The sequence below is a fragment of the Oryctolagus cuniculus genome, chromosome 15 (genome assembly GCF_964237555.1).
Source record: "Oryctolagus cuniculus chromosome 15, mOryCun1.1, whole genome shotgun sequence".
In the NCBI taxonomy this organism is placed as follows: domain Eukaryota; kingdom Metazoa; phylum Chordata; class Mammalia; order Lagomorpha; family Leporidae; genus Oryctolagus; species Oryctolagus cuniculus.
The window spans coordinates 78036052-78053256 of record NC_091446.1 but is presented as its reverse complement, the minus strand read 5'-3'; the positions used below and the strand labels follow the sequence as shown (position 1 = coordinate 78053256).

Sequence of the window (17205 nt, the reverse complement as noted above, 5' to 3'; positions counted from 1 at the left end):
GGCATCCTTTATGAGCACCAGTTCCAATCCCACTAATGTGCCTGGGAAAGCAGTGGATGATGGCCCAAGCACTTGGGGCCTTGCCACCCATGTGGGAGACCCGGATGGAGATCCAGGCTCCTGGTTTCAGTGGCTCAGCCCTAGCCACTGAAGCCATTTGGGGAGTAAACCAGCAGATGGAAGATCTGTCTATATATAACTCTGCCTTTCAAATGAATAAATCTTAAAAAGAATGATGCTGACAGCTAACACTGATTACATGTTTATCTGTGCCAGGCACAATGCAAGAACTGTGCATTTGTTAACGTGTTTCACCCTCCCAACAACCCTAAGAAGTGGGTGCTATGATGGTGCCCATTTTCAGGCAAGGAAACTGAGACTCTGCATGGTTAAGTAGCTCATCCGAGGCCACAGGGCTGGTAAGTGGGGGACCCGGACACAAACCAGAGTCTAGTTGTAGGTCATGTAGTTGTAGGGATGGTGAGCAAATTTTTTGTATCCTCGCTTTTACTTTTCTGCATTGTCTATTTCTTCTTTAATGAGGATGTGCTACTTTCATTTTAAATAAACATATTTTCCGTGTACCTATGAGCTCATCACATACACACACACACACAGTATGCAAACAAGCACTGTCCACGACTGCTGGCTTCTAAGCATGAAGTGACTTGCTTTCATTCCAGTGTGGCTGATACCCACCAAGGCTCTGGGGCCACACAGGCCTATCTCCAAGAAAGACCCAGTAGCCACTCTAAAGGAAAGCTGGGTCAAAACCCATGGTGTCAGCCAGCTTGCAACATGTCCCATAAGCCTCCAGATTCCCAGCACCCGGCCTTAGCCCAAGGGGTAGCTCCTGGCATAGGTACCATACTGGAGTTTTCCCAACTGACCTCATGGGGCCCTCCCAACCCCGCAGGGACATGGGCCTCACGTGGGTGGCCTGACCCCTTAAGCTCAGAGAGGTCAGCCCAGACAGTGCAGGAGGGACATGCCTGCAGCTCCCTCCTGAATCCTGTACCTCCCCTCCCTCTCTGCCATGGGCGAGCATCCACACCCCTGCCTTCCCCACGTCACCCAGGACACAGCAGGACATACCGGATGATGCTGTTGCAGTGGCCACAGAGTGGAGTTCGGCTGCTGGCTGGGAAGCGCTCAGCCCTCTGGACGGTGCCCCTGGCGAGAGGGGACACCTGGGGCCCTGCCGGGGTGTAGGCTGGGGCCCCCCGTGGCAGGGTCTGCTTGCTGACAGTGGTAGTGGTCTTGCCAGGGGCGAACTTCTGAGAGAAGCTGTCATCTGTCACCCAGGGGGGCCGGCTGGTAGCTTCCGTGGGACCCCCACTGTAGGCCGCTGAGGGTGAAGGGTTATAGTTGGGGGCAGGTGAGGGGGTGTAGGTGGGTGCTGGGGAAGGGGAGTAGGTGGGGGCAGGGGAGGGGGTATAGGAAGGGGCAGGTGAAGGAGTGTAGGGGGCTGGACTGTAACTGGCTCCTGGCGACGGGCTGTAGGTAGGTGCAGGCACTGCAAACCAAAAAGACCAGAAGAAAAATGCATCAGGAATCCATACCCCCCACTTCTTCTTCCCCCAGATAGAGCTGCAAAGAGCAGTAGGATTCCAGTGTTTCAGGGAGACACGTCCCTGAACTTCTGGGTGTCCAGGGATGGGGAAGATCAGGTGCAGGCCTGCCCAGGGAGGAAGCGGGCTTGGAGGAAGGGAGGGGAGGCTGGGCGACGCAGCTATACACATCCATGTGGGCAGGGCTGCCTGCCCCCGGCCTGCAGGAGAGGGGAGTGGGTGGGAGTGGGAGTGGGTCAGTTCGGCCTTGACTGGAGGATGCTCTGCAGTCGCTCTCTGACCAGTGATTTGTCCCAGAAATGCATTTGCTGGGCCTGGATCTAGGCCAGATGTGGGGACCAAGCAGCTGGCCCCCCACAACTGGGGTTTCAGGTTCAGGTTTAGCTACCATCACTTTCTTGAATCATACAGGTTGACTCGATTTGCATGGGGTTGAGGGTGGGGGGGGGTTGTGGTGGTAGTGGTGCAGGTTCCATCTTGGTTTGATCAGGGAGCTAGCCTGGGTGGAGACACTGCGTCTGGGGGAACCCTGCTTCCCCATATCCCCTTGGTAGACACCGACAGTGTATCTGAGCGACCGCCTGAGGCTGCTGTGGAAGCCAGGGCTGGGTCCCTCCTGCTACTTGAGAGAGGAAGCTCTTTTGGGGATCCCAGGACAGAACGGGTGCTGCAGCCGCTAACCAGAGCCCTCTCAGATCTGGGTCCTCAAAACCCAACTTTCTGAACACTCTGCCGCCTCCCAGTGTGAGGCCAGCTGGGCAGACCCCGCTGCTCCCCCCACCCCGCTCATCACCCAGCCGGCCTCCTCCTCCATCGCAGCAGGTGCCAGCAGCCCCGCCCCAGCCCACAGCTTCCAAAGGAGCCCTCCTTCTCCCTCCCTGGGGAAGCACGGGGGCAGCTTCCCACCCCTGCCCCTTAGCCTGGCCTGGGCATGTGGACTGTGCCAAGGCAGCCCCTACTGGGCCTTCCTGAGGAGGAAAGCCCTTCTGCAGGGCTCAAGACCGCGGCCCTACCTGTCGTCTCCCTCTGGGTGACCCTTGGCCTGCTGCTCCAACTCTGTACTTTCTGTTCCTAGTTGACTCACGCTTCAGAGCTGGGAATCACGGGTCTGGGGGTGTGAAGGGGAAAAACCCTCCCCAGCCCTGCCCCGGAGCCACCCTAGGCCAGAGGTGAAACCTTCTCCCTAAGGAATCTTCCTCGCACTTACTAATGGGTGGGCTAGGCACATAATGGATCGTCTGAGTCAGTCCTCACATTATCCCCTTCACCTGTGAGGTCACTGGGGCTCAGAGCCAGGAAGGGGCAGCCTGGGACTCTCCAAGCATTCTCTCCAGCTCCCAGCTGCCCCTGTAAAGAAACCCCCATGCACCATGTCATCAAGGGGTCACCATCAACAGGAGCCCCCATTCCCAGGCATGCAGCACAGTCGTACCGGCTGTATACACTCAGGCAAGTACTGCAGCCTCTCCAGGCCTCAGTTCCCTGAGGCAACAATAATTCTTAGGACCTCGCAGGGTTATTATGAGGATGAAGGGGAAATGAGAAACACAGTGCTGGGGTGAATGTTGTGGCACAGCAATTGAAGCCATCGCTTGCGACCCCTGCAGCCCATACAGGAGTGCCTGGCTTCTGTCCCAACTTCCCTGGCTTCCCACCCAACTTCCTGCTAATGCACACCCTGGCAGGCGGCAAGCAGATGATGGCCCAAGTACTTGAGTCCCTGCCAGCCATTCCAGAGATCCAGATGGAGTTCCTGGTTCCTAGCTTTGGCCTGATTCAGCCCTGACTCTTATAAGCATTTGGGGGAGTGAACCAGTGGATGGAAGATCTCTCTCTCTCTCTCTCCTCTGTCATTCTTCCTTTCAAATAAAAACATTTTTAAATTAATATATATACATATATGTGTATATAATATATACATATAATATATAAAGTGCCGATCCTAGTACCTGGCATAATGTGTCGCTAAATGTGAGTGGGGTTGGTAAAGCTGCCAGCTCACCCCAGGGCCTGGTGGTCACCAGGTAGACTGTGGGAGAGGGGTGGGATGTGACACCCTCAAGTCAGATAACTCAACACTGATGGAATGTATGACACCCCTGCCCGCCCACAGGGTGTGGTGGGGACTGACTGGAGTGACATAGTGCATGCATTTTGTAAAGCTGTGAAACCCCATTTTGAAGTGTCAACGGTTTCGCCCTCACTAAGAACCTGGCACAGCTCCCTAGTGCTCACAGCAGAAGCAGAGGGTCTTAAACTGCTGGGGCAGGGGTAATTCTGGGAACTGAAAGGACTGGGGATAGTGGGAGGTGGCCCAGAACAGCTTCCCCCTCCTTGCTACAGATCAAGGGGACTTTTGACGTTTCTCAGTGAGGCGCAGTTCTCCGCAAAAAAAGGATTAAGAACAAACACCCTAATCCTGCGCTGTCTAATCCACAGCCCTTTGTGGCTGCTGAGCTCTTGAAATGCGGTTAGTGCTATGAAGTGTGAAATGCATACCGCACAGTGAAGACTCAGCACCAGACAGGAATATAAAACATCTCATTAGTAATGATTTTACACTGATCAGACGTGGAAGTGATATTTTGAATATATTGGGTTAAATAAAAACACATGAAAAGTTCATGGTCTGAGCTTTCTTTTGCTTTTAAGAAATATGGCAGGGCGGCCGGCGCCGCAGCTCACTTGGCTAATCCTCCGCCTGTGGCGCTGGCACACCGGGTTCTAGTCCCGGTCGGGGCACCGGATTCTGTCCCAGTTGCCCCTCTTCCAGGCCAGCTCTCTGCTGTGGCCAGGGAGTGCAGTGGAGGATGGCCCAAGTACTTGGGCCCTGCACCCCATGGGAGACCAGGATAAGTACCTGGCTCCTGCCATCGGATCAGCGCGGTGCGCTGGCTGCAGCGCGCCGGCCGCGGTGGCCATTGGAGGGTGAACCAACGGCAAAGGAAGACCTTTCTCTCTCTCTGTCTCTCTCTCTCACTGTCCACTCTGCCTGTCAAAAATAAATAAATAAAATAAAATAAATATGGCAGGGCTGGCGCCGTGGCGAAGCGGATAAAGGCACCGGTATCTCATATGCACGCAGGTTCGAGTCCAGGCTGCTCCACTTCCAGTCCCGCTCCCTGCCAACGGCCTGGAAAAGCAGCAGAGGATGGCCCAAGTGCTTGGGGCCTTGCACCCAGTTGGGAGACCCAGAAGAAGCTCCTGGCTCTGGATGGGCCCGGCTTCAGCCGTTGCTGCCATTTGAGGAGTGAAACAGATCTGACTCTCTGTGTCTCTGTCACTCTGCCTTTCAAATAAATAATCTTTTTTAAAAAATAAAGAATTTTAAAAATATGGCCTCTGGACCATTTCTTTCTAATCAACACGGTGGCTACTGAGCAGCGACAGCCCACACACTTCAGCCCCTCTGTGGGCTTCACCACACCTACTATTTGCAAGCGCATTTCACAGATGTGGAGCTAGGGCCAGCAGAGGCGAAGTGACCGCCTCAGAGCCGTCCACAGGGATCTGTAGCTGGAACGGGAGTCCAGGCAGCGGCGCCCGTCCAAGTCTCTGCCTAACCACTCCCCGGGCCAGCAGGACAGACTTGAGGTGGCCCCTTGCAAATTGCTGGCCCTGCCCACCTCGCCTCCCAGGTCCACTCCCCTGTCCTAACACCAAGGTCTGCCAGGGACAGGCCGGAATCCCGGATTGGCTGCTTCCTGGCCCGGCGCTGTACCCACCCGAGCTGGGCCTTCCCCACCTTGTGAGGCCCGGCCCCCTAGGCCCCCAGCATGGGTCGTGCGAGCCCCTCTCGCGGAGCCCCGGGGCTGTTGCTATTTCTGCGTGACGGAATGAAGCCCGTCCAAATTAGAAGGCGATATTTCATCTCTAATTAGCAAGTTCAAAAGGCCCCTATCGCACTCGGCGGGCTCGGCAATGTGTAATTAAACAAGGTGATTTCTGACTCACTCCCGGGCCCGGCCCGCGGGCCGACGTGGCCGCCCCGCGCGCAGAGGCCCCGCCACCCGCGGCGAGGCTGGCCCGGCCCCCGCGCCGCCGCCGCCCGCCCATCCCTCCCGGGCCCCAGGTGTCGCGGGGAGCGGCCGCCCCGGCCCGGCGCCAGCGATAAGACCCGTGCCGCGCACGCCACCCTCAGCCCGGAGGAGGCCCCGCGGGGAGCGGCGGCCGGGCGCTCCGGGCCGCGCTGAGGGGACCGTGTGGCCTCCAAGGGCGGCGGAGGGGAAGGCGCCGGGCGCAGAGCCGGCGCTCGGGCCTCCCCGGGCGAGGGAGGTGGAGGCAGGCCGCCCCCTTCCCTGCAGGCAGGAATGAGTTAACGTCTGCGCGGCCTGGGAACGGCGCGGAGGCCCGCGGCTCCGGCACGTCTCGCCCGCCTGGGGAGGAGGAGGCCAAAGGCGCAGGGCGGGCCCGGCCGCGCACCCCGGAGCAGTGCCGCCCCCTGGCGGGCCTGCCGAGCACAGCCCGGCGGCACGGGCGGACGCGCCCCGGAAGGGCCTACCCCGGGCCAGGCCCAACGGAAATGAATGGCTTCCGAGGCGACGAATCCACACCGCTTTCCACCCTCCCTGCCGTGCGCGCGGTCTGCCCTTGGCGCCCGCTGGCACCCGTGGAGGTTTTGCCCTTGCAGCCCCCAGTCCACAATGCCACCCCCTGCCGCGGAGGTGCAGCCTCCCTGTCCTTGCCCTTGAAGGGACAGGAGGGTACCTCCTGTGGGCCAGGCACGGTGCTTGGAGACTGCGCATTCGCAGAAAGCAGGTGTGAACCCCCAGGCGGGTGTCCCTGGTGTGTCCCCTGCTCCAGCCACTGGGACGCGCTCCCGCGGCCTCCCCCTGCGCCTCGGCAGGAGTGCTCCTCAGTCCAGCCCACGGCTGCTGGGCCAGCTCTCAGGCTCAGAGAGACAAGCAGAGGCCCTCCCTCTCCCCCTGCCCTGGCTGACCTCCGATAGCATGGCCTTTACCTCGTGTAGGTCTGGTGGAGAGGCCACGCGGGTGGTTAGGGCGGGGAACATTCGGGAAATGTGTGTCCTCAGTCGGGCTAAACCTAAAACTGCTCAGGGATAGACTGGAGCAGTTAGTTAGAAATTAGATGCAGGACCCTTTGGAAGGGAATGAAATACCTGTCTCACAGCTAAGTGGAAAATCTGCTGCTTTCTAGAAATTCAAGATGGCTGTAAAAATAGATAGGAGGGTACTTGTGAAAGTTTGCTGAAAAATGAAACTAAAAGATAAGTTTATTTGGGTGCAAAAAACTTTTGAAATTAATGCCTAGGAGCCAGCATGGTGGTGTAGACTGTGACACTCCTGCCTGTGACACCGGCATCCCAAGTGGTGCCAGTTTGAGTCCCAGCTGCTCCACTTCCAGTCCGGCACCCAGCTAATGGCCTGGGAAAATCAGCAGAAGGTGGCCCAAGACTGCACACATGTGGGAGACCCGGATGAAGCTCCTGGCTCCTGGCTTCAGCCTGGCCCAGAGCCAGCCACTGGGGTCATCTGGTGTGTGAACCAGCAGACAGAAAGTCTCCCTTTCTGTCTCTCACTCTCTCTCTCTAACTGTGCCTTTCAAATAAAATAAATTTTTTTAAAAGATTTAATTATTTTATTTGAAAGGCAGAATTACAGAGAGGCAGGAGCAGAGAGAGAGAGAGAGGGCGTGCAAGAGGTTTTCCATCCATTGGTTCACTCCCCAGAGGGCTGCAACAGCTGGAGCTGAGCCAATCTGAAGCCAGGAGCCAGGAGCTTCCTTTGGATCTCCCACACAGGTGCAGGGGCGCAAGGACTTGGGCCATCTTCTACTGCTTTCCCAGGCCATAGCAGAGAGCTGGATGGGAAACGGAGCAGCTGGGACTTGAACTGGTCCCCATATGGGATGTTGGCACTGCAGGCAATAGCTTTACCCACTACGCCACAGCACCAGCCCCTACATTTTTTTTTTTTTTTTTGACAGGCAGAGTGGACAGTGAGAGAGACAGAGAGAAAGGTCTTCCTTTGCCGTTGGTTCACCCTCCAATGGCCGCCGCAGCTGGCACGCTGTGGCCGGCGCACCACGCTGATCCGATGGCAGGAGCCAGGTACTTATCCTGGTCTCCCATGGGTGCAGGGCCCAAGGACTTGGGCCATCCTCCACTGCACTCCCTGGCCACAGCAGAGAGCTGGCCTGGAAGAGGGGCAACCGGGACAGAATCTGGTGCCCCGACCGGGACTAGAACCCGGTGTGCCAGTGCCGCAAGGCGGAGGATTAGCCTACTGAGCCGCAGCGCCGGCCCCTACATTTTTTTTTTTTTTTAAGAAATTTGTGCTAGTGTTTTCAGGATACTGATTTTCCATCAATTTGTAGAAGGCCCCTCGTATACTGAAGTATAATGGCTCACCCATCAGTGGAACGAGAACCAGGGGAGCACTCTGGGTCCCTGTGACACTTTGGCTCCAAGTATACACAAGTATGCACAGCTCACAGCCCGTTTGCAGTTGTCCCCTCTGCAACTGTGTGTTCTTCGCTGGCAGTTTGCTCCCTCATTCTCCGCGCTGGTGCTGAGCAGTCTCCTCTGTACCAGGCCTGAGTCAAAGGCACACAACAGAGGAACTGCACCACAGCCCTATGCCCTCCTGGTGTCCGTCCAGTGTAAAGGAGGGGCTGGGGGGGCTGCAGAGCGAACTCAGGGCCTGGGTGCTGGGAGCCCTGCTGTGGGCCCCAGCTGCAGACCAGGGCCTGCCACCTTCCCCCAACCTGGGAAAACACCTGCTGAAGACCCTCAGCTGCCTTGAATACCAGCTGGGAGGGCAGGGTGTTCTGCATGCCAGCCTTGGAATTACCCCTGGGCTCTGCAAAGCAGGCCCAACTTGGCCTACCAAGCAGGCGACATGGGTATGAGTCCTTGTCCCTGTGAGAGAGAGGGTGGCCCAGAGAGACAGAACAGCCAGCCAGTGAGCTCTGCCCGTGGTGCCAGGGCTGGCCTGCTTGAGCTTTATGACACCTGTCTTGGGTTATCCCATCTCAGGCAAAGAAGCCACAGATCAGACAGCTTAGCAGCTTGCCCAGGGTCTTGCTGTGACGTCAGAGGGTGTCCAAAACCCACAGCCTGTTTATCATAGCTGCCTGTAACTCTGGCTTGAGCAAGACCGACTGGGGACAGCAGCGATTTCCCTCTAAACCCTCTCTTGTCTCACCCGGAGTCTGGAAGTCTCCAGCCAGGAGCATCCTCTTCCTAACAGCCAGGAGGCTGCAGCCCCACCTGGCACTGCCCGCCTGTCTCCCCAAGGGTAGATGCGGGCTCCCTGGGTTCTGGCTCTCAGCTGGGGGAAGGAGGGCTGCTGAGCCTCGCTCTAAGGACCTCACGGACCACCATCCTCTAGGGATCCGCGCTCCCTCCCGCCCGGCATCTCACCTGGCTGGTAGACAGATGGCCGGATGCTGGCAGTGGTGACGACCCGGGGCTTGGGTGCAGGGGCAGCTGGGCCCTCGCTGTAGCTGGTATGGGTGGCAGGTGCTGGAGAGGCAGCTGCTGTGTGGCCATAGGCAGAGGCCTGGGGCCTGGAACCAAGGGGAGGAGGGAGAGTTACAGCAAGAAGGATGGCCCCAGGGGGCCCTGGGCCAGCAGCCATGACAGGTTGGCTCCCTGATCTTCAGGAGCCGCTGTGAGGGAGAAAGCTGACCCAGGTGTCCCTGGGGAGGAAAGGCCTGGAGTCTTGGAGGGGAGGAGGTTCTCTTTAAGTGGCTCGTGCACCTGCCCTTGGAGAGAAGGAGGCATGCAACAAGGCAGATGCGAGAACACACAGAGAGCCCAGCACCCCCATGGGAGACACTGCCCAGGTGGGGCTGTGGAAGGGCCCAGGGCAGGACAGAGAGGGAGGGAGGCGCTCACAGCCACACTAGGGCTTCAGACCCTCCAGCCTCCTCTGACAGCCTCTTTCTATAGTAACCCCACCAAGTCTCAGGTTTCTAGGCAAGAATGCTCCAGGGAGGCTCACGGAAAGCCAGGAGGTCTGGCGCCCTCTTCCATACCAAATTCCCGCCACCCTCCTCCCACCGATAACTGTCGAGGGGGCATAAAGCAGCCCCTCCCCATTGTGATCCGGGGACTATGGAAACACAGAAATGGGGGGAAGTGGTGTCCTAGGGGTGGGCATTTGCCCTAGCAGGTAAGACACCCACACCTTAATCCAACTGCATGTGTTCCATACCCAGCTCTGGCCCCAGACACCAGCTTCCTGCTAATGTACACCCTGGGAGGCAGTGGTGATGGCTCAAGTAGTTGGCTCCCTGCTGTCCACATGGGAGCATGGGAGATCTGGGTTGAGTTCCTGTACCCCCCAGGAATTTGGGGAGTGGCCCAGCAGATGAGAGCACTCTATCCCTTTACCCTGTGTGTGTCTGTCTGCATCTGCGTCTCCAATAAACCTAAATGTTTTTAAGTGTCTAGTTCATTGGCCTCAGAAAATGTTGTACTTGACCTCTCAGAGAGCAGACAGCTCTGAGAACCCCTGGAGTTCAGTTAACTTTGGCTGACCCAGTGTTTCCCAATTTCTTTTGTTTCTGAAACTCCTTCCTTGGTGTAAAATGAATGCACACCTTACAGAACTCAAACCCTTCTGGGTGTGGGACCTGTGGGGCCCTGCTTCCTTCAGATGCCACTGGGGCCACGTGACCACCCACACCCAGGACCAATGGGTCATTGGTGGGAGCACAGGAGAAAGGCAGACCTGCAAAAAGGAGGGAATTTCCAAAAGTTGGTGGAAAAAAAGTGGAATTAAAGGATAAGTTTGTTTCAGTACAAACAATTGCTAAATGCATACGTAACTTTTTGTCATAATATACATTTTCCACCAACTTTTTGAAGACCCCCCATATACCGCCCTCCTTCCCAGCCCACGGTTTCCAGCTTCCCGCCTTCTTTGTGTTCATTCCCCATGGGCCCTGGGGGGCAGAGTCGTAAGATGAGGGTGTGCCTTCCTGTCAGGGACTCTGAGAGTTGGGTGGCTCCAGGATAGGAACCTACCACCAAGCTCCTGAGTGGACACAGAGGGGCCTGCGGGGCTGCCCTAGACAAAGCAAAGGTAACATAAGCCCCAGGGAGCCCGTGTCCCACACCCGGGGGCCAAACACACTCGCCTTGTCAATCTGCCAAGTTTCTGTTGCAGTGGGGCATTGTCCCACCTCCCTGGGCCTCCTGCTGTTTTGTGGACAGACCAGTGGAGTAGGGGGCCTCAACAGAAGGGTGTCCCTAGAGGTGCCCAGTGGGAAGGCCTGGGGTCAGAAGGGTCTGAGCTAATGGTTCTGTGTCAGGGACTGGTTCTGGGAGAGGAGGCAGAGACTGCAGACATCCAGCAAGAATCCAGAAACCATCCCCTGGTGAAAGACTGGGTGGCCAGTTGCCTCTAGTGGGCTCCCTCCAGCTCCAGCTAGAGGAGGGAGGGAGGTAGAGAGGTGCAAAGGGAGGGAGGTAGCTGGGTTCGGGATAGGGCTCCTTGGCCCCTTCGCTCCAGTCCAGTGTCCTCAAGTTCTACACAGGTCGCAGCCCTCATGCCAAGGCAAAGCGGGAGAAGGACTTGACCTGTTGAGGGTGTTCCAAGGGCTATGTTGCAGGCAGGCCAGGACATGGAGGCCTGGAGCTGGTGCTGGAGCCTGCCACAAGCAAAGGTTGTGGCCCTAGCATCTGCTGCACCTCTATTCAAATTGGGTGGTTTCTTTCCACCCAACAACAGCCGCATTTCTCAGCCTCTCCGATGTTTCTTCTCTGTGCAGGATAGCAAGGCCCCTATGTGAAGCAACTTGCTAAATGCCCCCAGGAAACTGGCATAAAACCTGGAGGCCTAAGGCTAAGCTCACCTCTGAGGCTTTAGTTGCACTGGGGAAAGACTGGGCTGGGCACTCCATGGGTCATTGTGAAGCCTGGGAATGGAAGGGCCGCAGGGAGACCTGCAGGCCACCGCTCAGCTCAGTCCTGCCTCAGGCTGCACCACGGACCCATGCACCCTGACCCAGAGACACACTCCTCCCCAGGCCATGCCTGCAGGCAGGGGAAGCTGGCCTCTGACCCTGAACACCAACTAGATGGTTCTCCCGGGAAGCCCAGAAAGAGAGCTGGGCAGGCAGCCCTAGCGGTGCCACCACCTAGCTGCTCCAGAGTGACCTGTGACCTGTCCAGTCTGCCTCGGACTACCCTGCACCTGCTCCCCACCTTCAGCAGGTACCCTACCTTGCCAGGTATCCGGGAGGGCAGTTGGGATGCAGCCCCTCCAGGTCCTTTTGCCCTTTGCCTGGGCTAGGTGCTTATGCGTGTCTTCTCTATCATGAGCCTGCGTGATAGGTGTTGTGTTAAACATCCTAACAGATGAGGACCCAGGCTTCAGGGAGGTAAGGTCCCTGTCATAAGGAGGTCACAGACAGTGAGGGGTGGAGCAGAAACTGAATTCCACTACAGCAGGTGCCTTTGGCGCTAACACGCTTCTTCATTGAGAGAAGAAAGTATAGAGGAGGTGGGCAAGTTAGTGGCTGAACTCCAGCGGACCAAACCTGACCTGCCTTCTGTGTCCAGATCAAGGCACCCTCTTCCACGGAGCCACCCATGATTCCCCCAGGGATGACTTTGATTTTCTTTCATCAGATCCAGCAACAGGAACTTTGCATACATTCCCCTTTTTAAATCTAACTCAGTGTGTGTGTGTGTGCATGTGTGTGTATGTGTGTGTGTGTGTTTGTGTGTATGGGGGGGGGGGGCTTTTACCTCTCTCACTGCAGTGTATGCCCCTGGTAGGCAGGGCAAGATCCCAGGACAGGGCCTCTCCTGTCCCCCGTCCTCGCAGTCATGGCTGGCACCTGTGGGCCAGTTACCTTGGACTGTCCGCAGGGCTTGAGGCAGGGGCTGCATGGGCCGCGGCTGCAGCCAGGGGCGGCGAGGCTGTGCTGGGAGAGGCGGCAGCAGGCGGCTGGGCAGAAGCAGGCAACAGCGGGGTGGCGGCCTGGCTGGTGCACACTGGAGCATGCTCAATGGGGGTGCTGATGAGGCGGACCGAAAAAGACAACAGGTCAAGCGGGCCCTTGAGACCCCCACGGGGTCCCAAAACCCTGCGAGGAACCCCCTCTGCATGGAGGCGGCTGAACTTAGCAGAGGCAGGCTGGGCAGGAAGTGCCGTGGGTGCTGCATAGTGCAGGAGCCTCCGGAGAGGGGGTGTCCTCCAGGGTCCAGTCCGGAGCTCATCCAGCAGCCCAGGAGGGCAAGCTCAGACCACAGAAGAGCATTCTCCTTCCAGGAGGTGTTTTCCTCTCCCGGAGTTTCTGAGCTTGCTCATGCTTCTTTTCCAGCAAAACACAGCGCAACGGAGAAAGTAGGTTGGATCATCAGCCAGGTGCCTCCTGGTTCTGTTTTCCTCTTCCTTTCATCCCCCTCAGCTCAGCCAGGGGCATCCATTGCCTCTGGGGAGGGATGAAATAGCAAACAGAGCAGAGGCGAGCATTTGAGTGTCTAGGGCTTAGGCTCTGGAGCTCTGAGAACCTGAACTTGAGGCTCAGAAAGACTCAGGGCACTGACACTGTATGTGCAAGATGGATGAGGGCTGCCACACCAGGCAGATCAAGGTTATCAGAGCTGGAAGGGGACAGTGAGGGGCATGGGATTCAAGAGAGAGGCACCTGTGTTGTTCTGGGATAAACCATGGGGAAGCAGCAGGACCCAAGCGTTCTCCATGCCCCCTGGTGAGGGGCCAGTCTTCACATAGCCCAAGGATCCCACGCCGCCATGTGGCCTGGGCACTGTGCGGGGTTTCCCACACATTCAAGGGCAACATGGACATGGCAAAGAACCCTTGCAGACCTGAAAGGCCTTATCATTGAGCACAAGAGAGGTGAGTGCTCTGCCAGTGTAGACCAGCATGTTCGGATGTGGTACCGATAGACCGTGACCGAGAACCAGACGCCCACACACCCCCACCCCCAATGCCTTGGCACTCTGTGCACGTAGAATCCCCTGAACCACTCCAGGAAGACAAGAGCAGCCAGAGCCTGGGCTGATGGGGTTAGATTTGCTACCTGTGAAGTGGGGGGGCAGAGAACAAAAATTAAATTACAGGACAGGAAAGAAATACAGATACTGGGAGCAGGTGCTGAGCCTCGCTGTCCCACACTGGAGTCCCTGGCTTTGAGTCCCAGCTCCTACTCCTGACTCCAGCTTCCTGCTAGTGCAGACTGTGAGAAGCAGTGGTGATGGCTCAAGTTACTGGGTTCCTACCACCCATAAGGGAGACACCCAGCTCTCACCCCAGGCCAGCCCCAGCCTTTGTGGGCATCTGGGGAGGGGACCAGCACACAGGAGCTCTGTCTATCTTACTGTCTTTCAAATAAATAAATGAACACATTTTTAAAAGGAAGTGTACATTCTCTGTCCTTGGATTTGTATCATTTGCAACAATAGCAAGGGGAGAAATGGACCTCCCCGAGGTAGGAGCTGCCTTCCCCTGGGGGTCTCTTACGTCATCCATTTACTGCCCTCGCTAAGCCTGACACTGCCCTGTGAATTTCTCACACCAGCCCTCAGATGTGAGGAGTAAGGACTCCACTTAACAGATGAGGGAACAGAAACTGAGAGAATTCAATTGCTCAGTGATGTTTCTATGTCCCAGATCTCCATAGGGGCAGCAGGAACTGACTGAGGGTCGTTTTGATTTAAAGCCTTGAAAGAAAGAAATCCCTTCTTGTGATCAGCCAAGGAGCTGCTCCCCGCCACCCCTCATCCCGCCACCGGAAGCTGTGATCCTGATGTGCAGTCACTAGAGCAACAATACTTCCCTATGCTGAGTGCTGACCCGAGAATAAGCATCACCCCCCTCCTGAATCTGGTCCCTTCCGTCTGCCCGGACCACCACGGTAATCCCAGGGGCCTCGCGTCATGCACGAGAACTCTGGGGTCCAGGGAGGTTGCTCTGGCAAAACACCACACAGCTGTCAGGTGGTCCGGAAGGGTTGGAGCCCTCAGCACGACATGGCCCAAACTTCCAGGTGCCCGCAGATCACCCAGGGATCTCTTGCCAATGCAGCTTCTGGGTGAGGAGGTCTGGGATGGGCTGAGAATCTGCATTTTCCAACAAGCGCTCAGGTGCTGCTGGCCCAGGGACCACACTGGAGCAGCAAGGCTGCTCCCAAGGTCTGTCCTACAGCCAGGGGAATGCATGCTGGCCAGGAGCTGTTTGCCAAAGCATGTCCAGCCTCCCTTTTCTATGCCAGCCAGTGTATGGAAGGAGAAGGCAGGAAACAGATCAAGAGGGCGGGGAAAGACAGAGCTGGAGAAGTGGCAAGGGTGTGGGTTGACATCCCTGTGGGAGACAGCACCACTGTCCCCCTGGAGTTTGTGGGAGGCTTCAACAATGGGCATGGGCAGTGGCCACATCCTACCAAGGCCTTTTGCAGCCTAAGGGTCGGAGGGGGAGCCTCCGGCAGCCTGGCCCGCAGACCTGCAGCTGTCACTGGCCCTTCTGTGAAAAGTCAATGCAGCTCTCAAAGCCGTGCTGCAGAGCTGGCTCGTGGCGTCGTCAGATCCAGGAAGACCCAGGCTACACAGGACATGGGGTCTCCTTGCCCCAGCTCTCCCTGGCTCTATCTCACTCTGGGCTGGGGGTGGGGTGGGGTAGTGGGGAGGAACTGAGGACATGGCACAGGACAGGGGTGATGCTGGAAGTGTGCTGGTGCCAGTGTTTTGTAGGACAAACAGGACACTGGCCTTGCCTGCCCCTCTTGCTCGTCCCTCTGCTGTCACCCAGCTTACCTGCAGCTCTCCCCAGCCAGAGCTCCAAATGGACCTGGGTTCCAGGGGCTGAAGGTGGAGCTGGATGTGACCTCTAGGAAAAATCATCACGAACCACAGGGCTGGGACAAAAGTTACCACCACGAGTTCAAGGGCATGCACGCAGGAGTCTGCAGCCTGGGGTTCTTGCTGAGCCGCAGCCTAGCAAGGACCACTGTCCCACCGACACCAAGCCGCCAGGGTGTTAGGGAAGGCCGGAGAAGTGTTGAAAGGCATCCCGAAGAATCTTGGGTTCTTGCCTGAAGTTCCATGAGCTCCCAGAAACCCCCAAAGGGGGCGCCCCGAGAGCAAGCCCTGCAGTGAACTGCTGTGGCCCTGGCTTCAGTCTCAAAGACAATGCTTGTGACACCAACACCAGGCTGGTCTAGGATTCTCCAGCTGCTTCCTGCCTTGATCACAACTCACGTAGAACATGTAAGCAAAAGCCAAACCAAAACTAGACTCACATACTCACAGCTGCATGGGCGAGGGGGTGTGGCCACAGGAAAGACACAGCCAGGCTACCAAGCCCTGTTCAGCTCACCTCCTGTCCTTGCTCTGCCAATGGTGGCCCTTGATTTGGTGGACGCTATTATTGGTCACAATGGCATTGTGTCTGGAGCAGATAGGGATGACATGGCTGGTGGTTCCGGGGCTCCGGGTTTGTAATCACAGGGCTCAGGTAGGAACTGTTGGGGTGTTGTGATTGCCACTGAGGGGGAGTGGTTGCCATTGTGGGGGTGATGATGCCGCTTGTGTCAGTGAAAGTTACAGAGTGTGAAAAAGCTCCCTTGATTGGGCGATGACCCAGGGCCAGGCAGAAGCTGGCCGTGAAGCTTCTCACTGCCTCCCACTGGTCTCATTCCATCTTGCAGCCTGGAACTGGCTGCTCCTGGGAGCCCTGGCCACCCCACGTGGCAGGAAGGCTGCTGCCCGGCACAACTGCAGGGGCTTGATGATGCTGTGGCCGATGCAGGGGACACCTTGGCGGCTGTAGTGTGAAGGTCACCCCGTCACCTTTGCAAGCTGCACTTTGCCTCTAGAATGCACTCAAAATCCCATCTCCAGACCACGACCTCCTCTGCATTCCCTTTGTTCTGGCCAAAATGATTAACTCAGGGTTCTGGAACATTCCTTCTTCTCGTCAGCGTCTCTGCACCTTCTGCTGAGAGCACCTGGCCAGCCTTCTCTGTCTGCACACACCCCCAATCCAAACCACTCCTGAAGACCAAACACACTGACCTCTTCTTCCAGGAAGACATCTCTGATCCTCCACTCAAGGCCTTCCTGTCTCTGGACCCGACATGATCAACCCTGCATGTGGCCACAGCCACACTCGCCCTCGCTGATTGCTGCAGCACCCACAGCTCCCAAGTGCAACAAATGTCCACAGGTGTGCGGTGCTGAATGAGGACATCCATCCTGCTTGCACTGATCCCCAGCCTGGGGCCGCCCAAGCCACTGCCCACACGGGCCTGGGGGAACTGGGAAGGCACCAGGCAATCAGAAATCAAATAAAGAGTCTTTGCAGGGGTGGTTCCAAGGGGGCTCCAACAGGGGACAGGGGTCAGAGTGCCCATTAGCTCCTGAGTGATTGGCTTGGGTTCTCTGCCAGCCTCAGGCTGAACACTGCCTGGGACCTCTCTCTGCCCCATAACCCATGCTTGGGCCTTATGGGTCCTCAGAAACAGGTCAGCCAAACATGAGTGTGCTGCAGGATGCCTGGAGGAAGGTCGTGGGGTCCCCAACGTGGGCCTGGCATCAGACTTCTAGGGGCAGCAAGAGGTAGAAGATCAAGATGGACCAGGCTGGAAGGGGTCCTGGGAACCTCAGGGCAGGGGGACAGGAGGGAGTCTTGCTAGC

The 17205-nt window shown here is 57.2% G+C and overlaps 1 protein-coding gene across 7 annotated transcripts in view; it reads right to left on the bottom strand.

Annotated features, from left to right (window-relative positions):
• The window catches only part of LDB3 (LIM domain binding 3), a 62226-nt gene that overhangs the window by 17874 nt on the left and 27147 nt on the right, over positions 1-17205 (bottom strand). For 4 of the 7 annotated variants that reach the window (XM_070057993.1, XM_002718354.5, XM_002718351.5 and 1 more), the window contains 2 exons: positions 8956-9101; positions 1096-1516 (listed from right to left, as the gene is read on the bottom strand). In XM_070057993.1, the coding sequence (XP_069914094.1) occupies positions 1096-1516; positions 8956-9101 (567 nt within the window). Of the gene's footprint in view, positions 1-1095; positions 1517-8955; positions 9102-12401; positions 12567-17205 lie in introns of all 7 variants that reach the window. The other 3 variants (XM_002718353.5, XM_002718349.5, XM_002718350.5) reach the window with 1 other exon arrangement.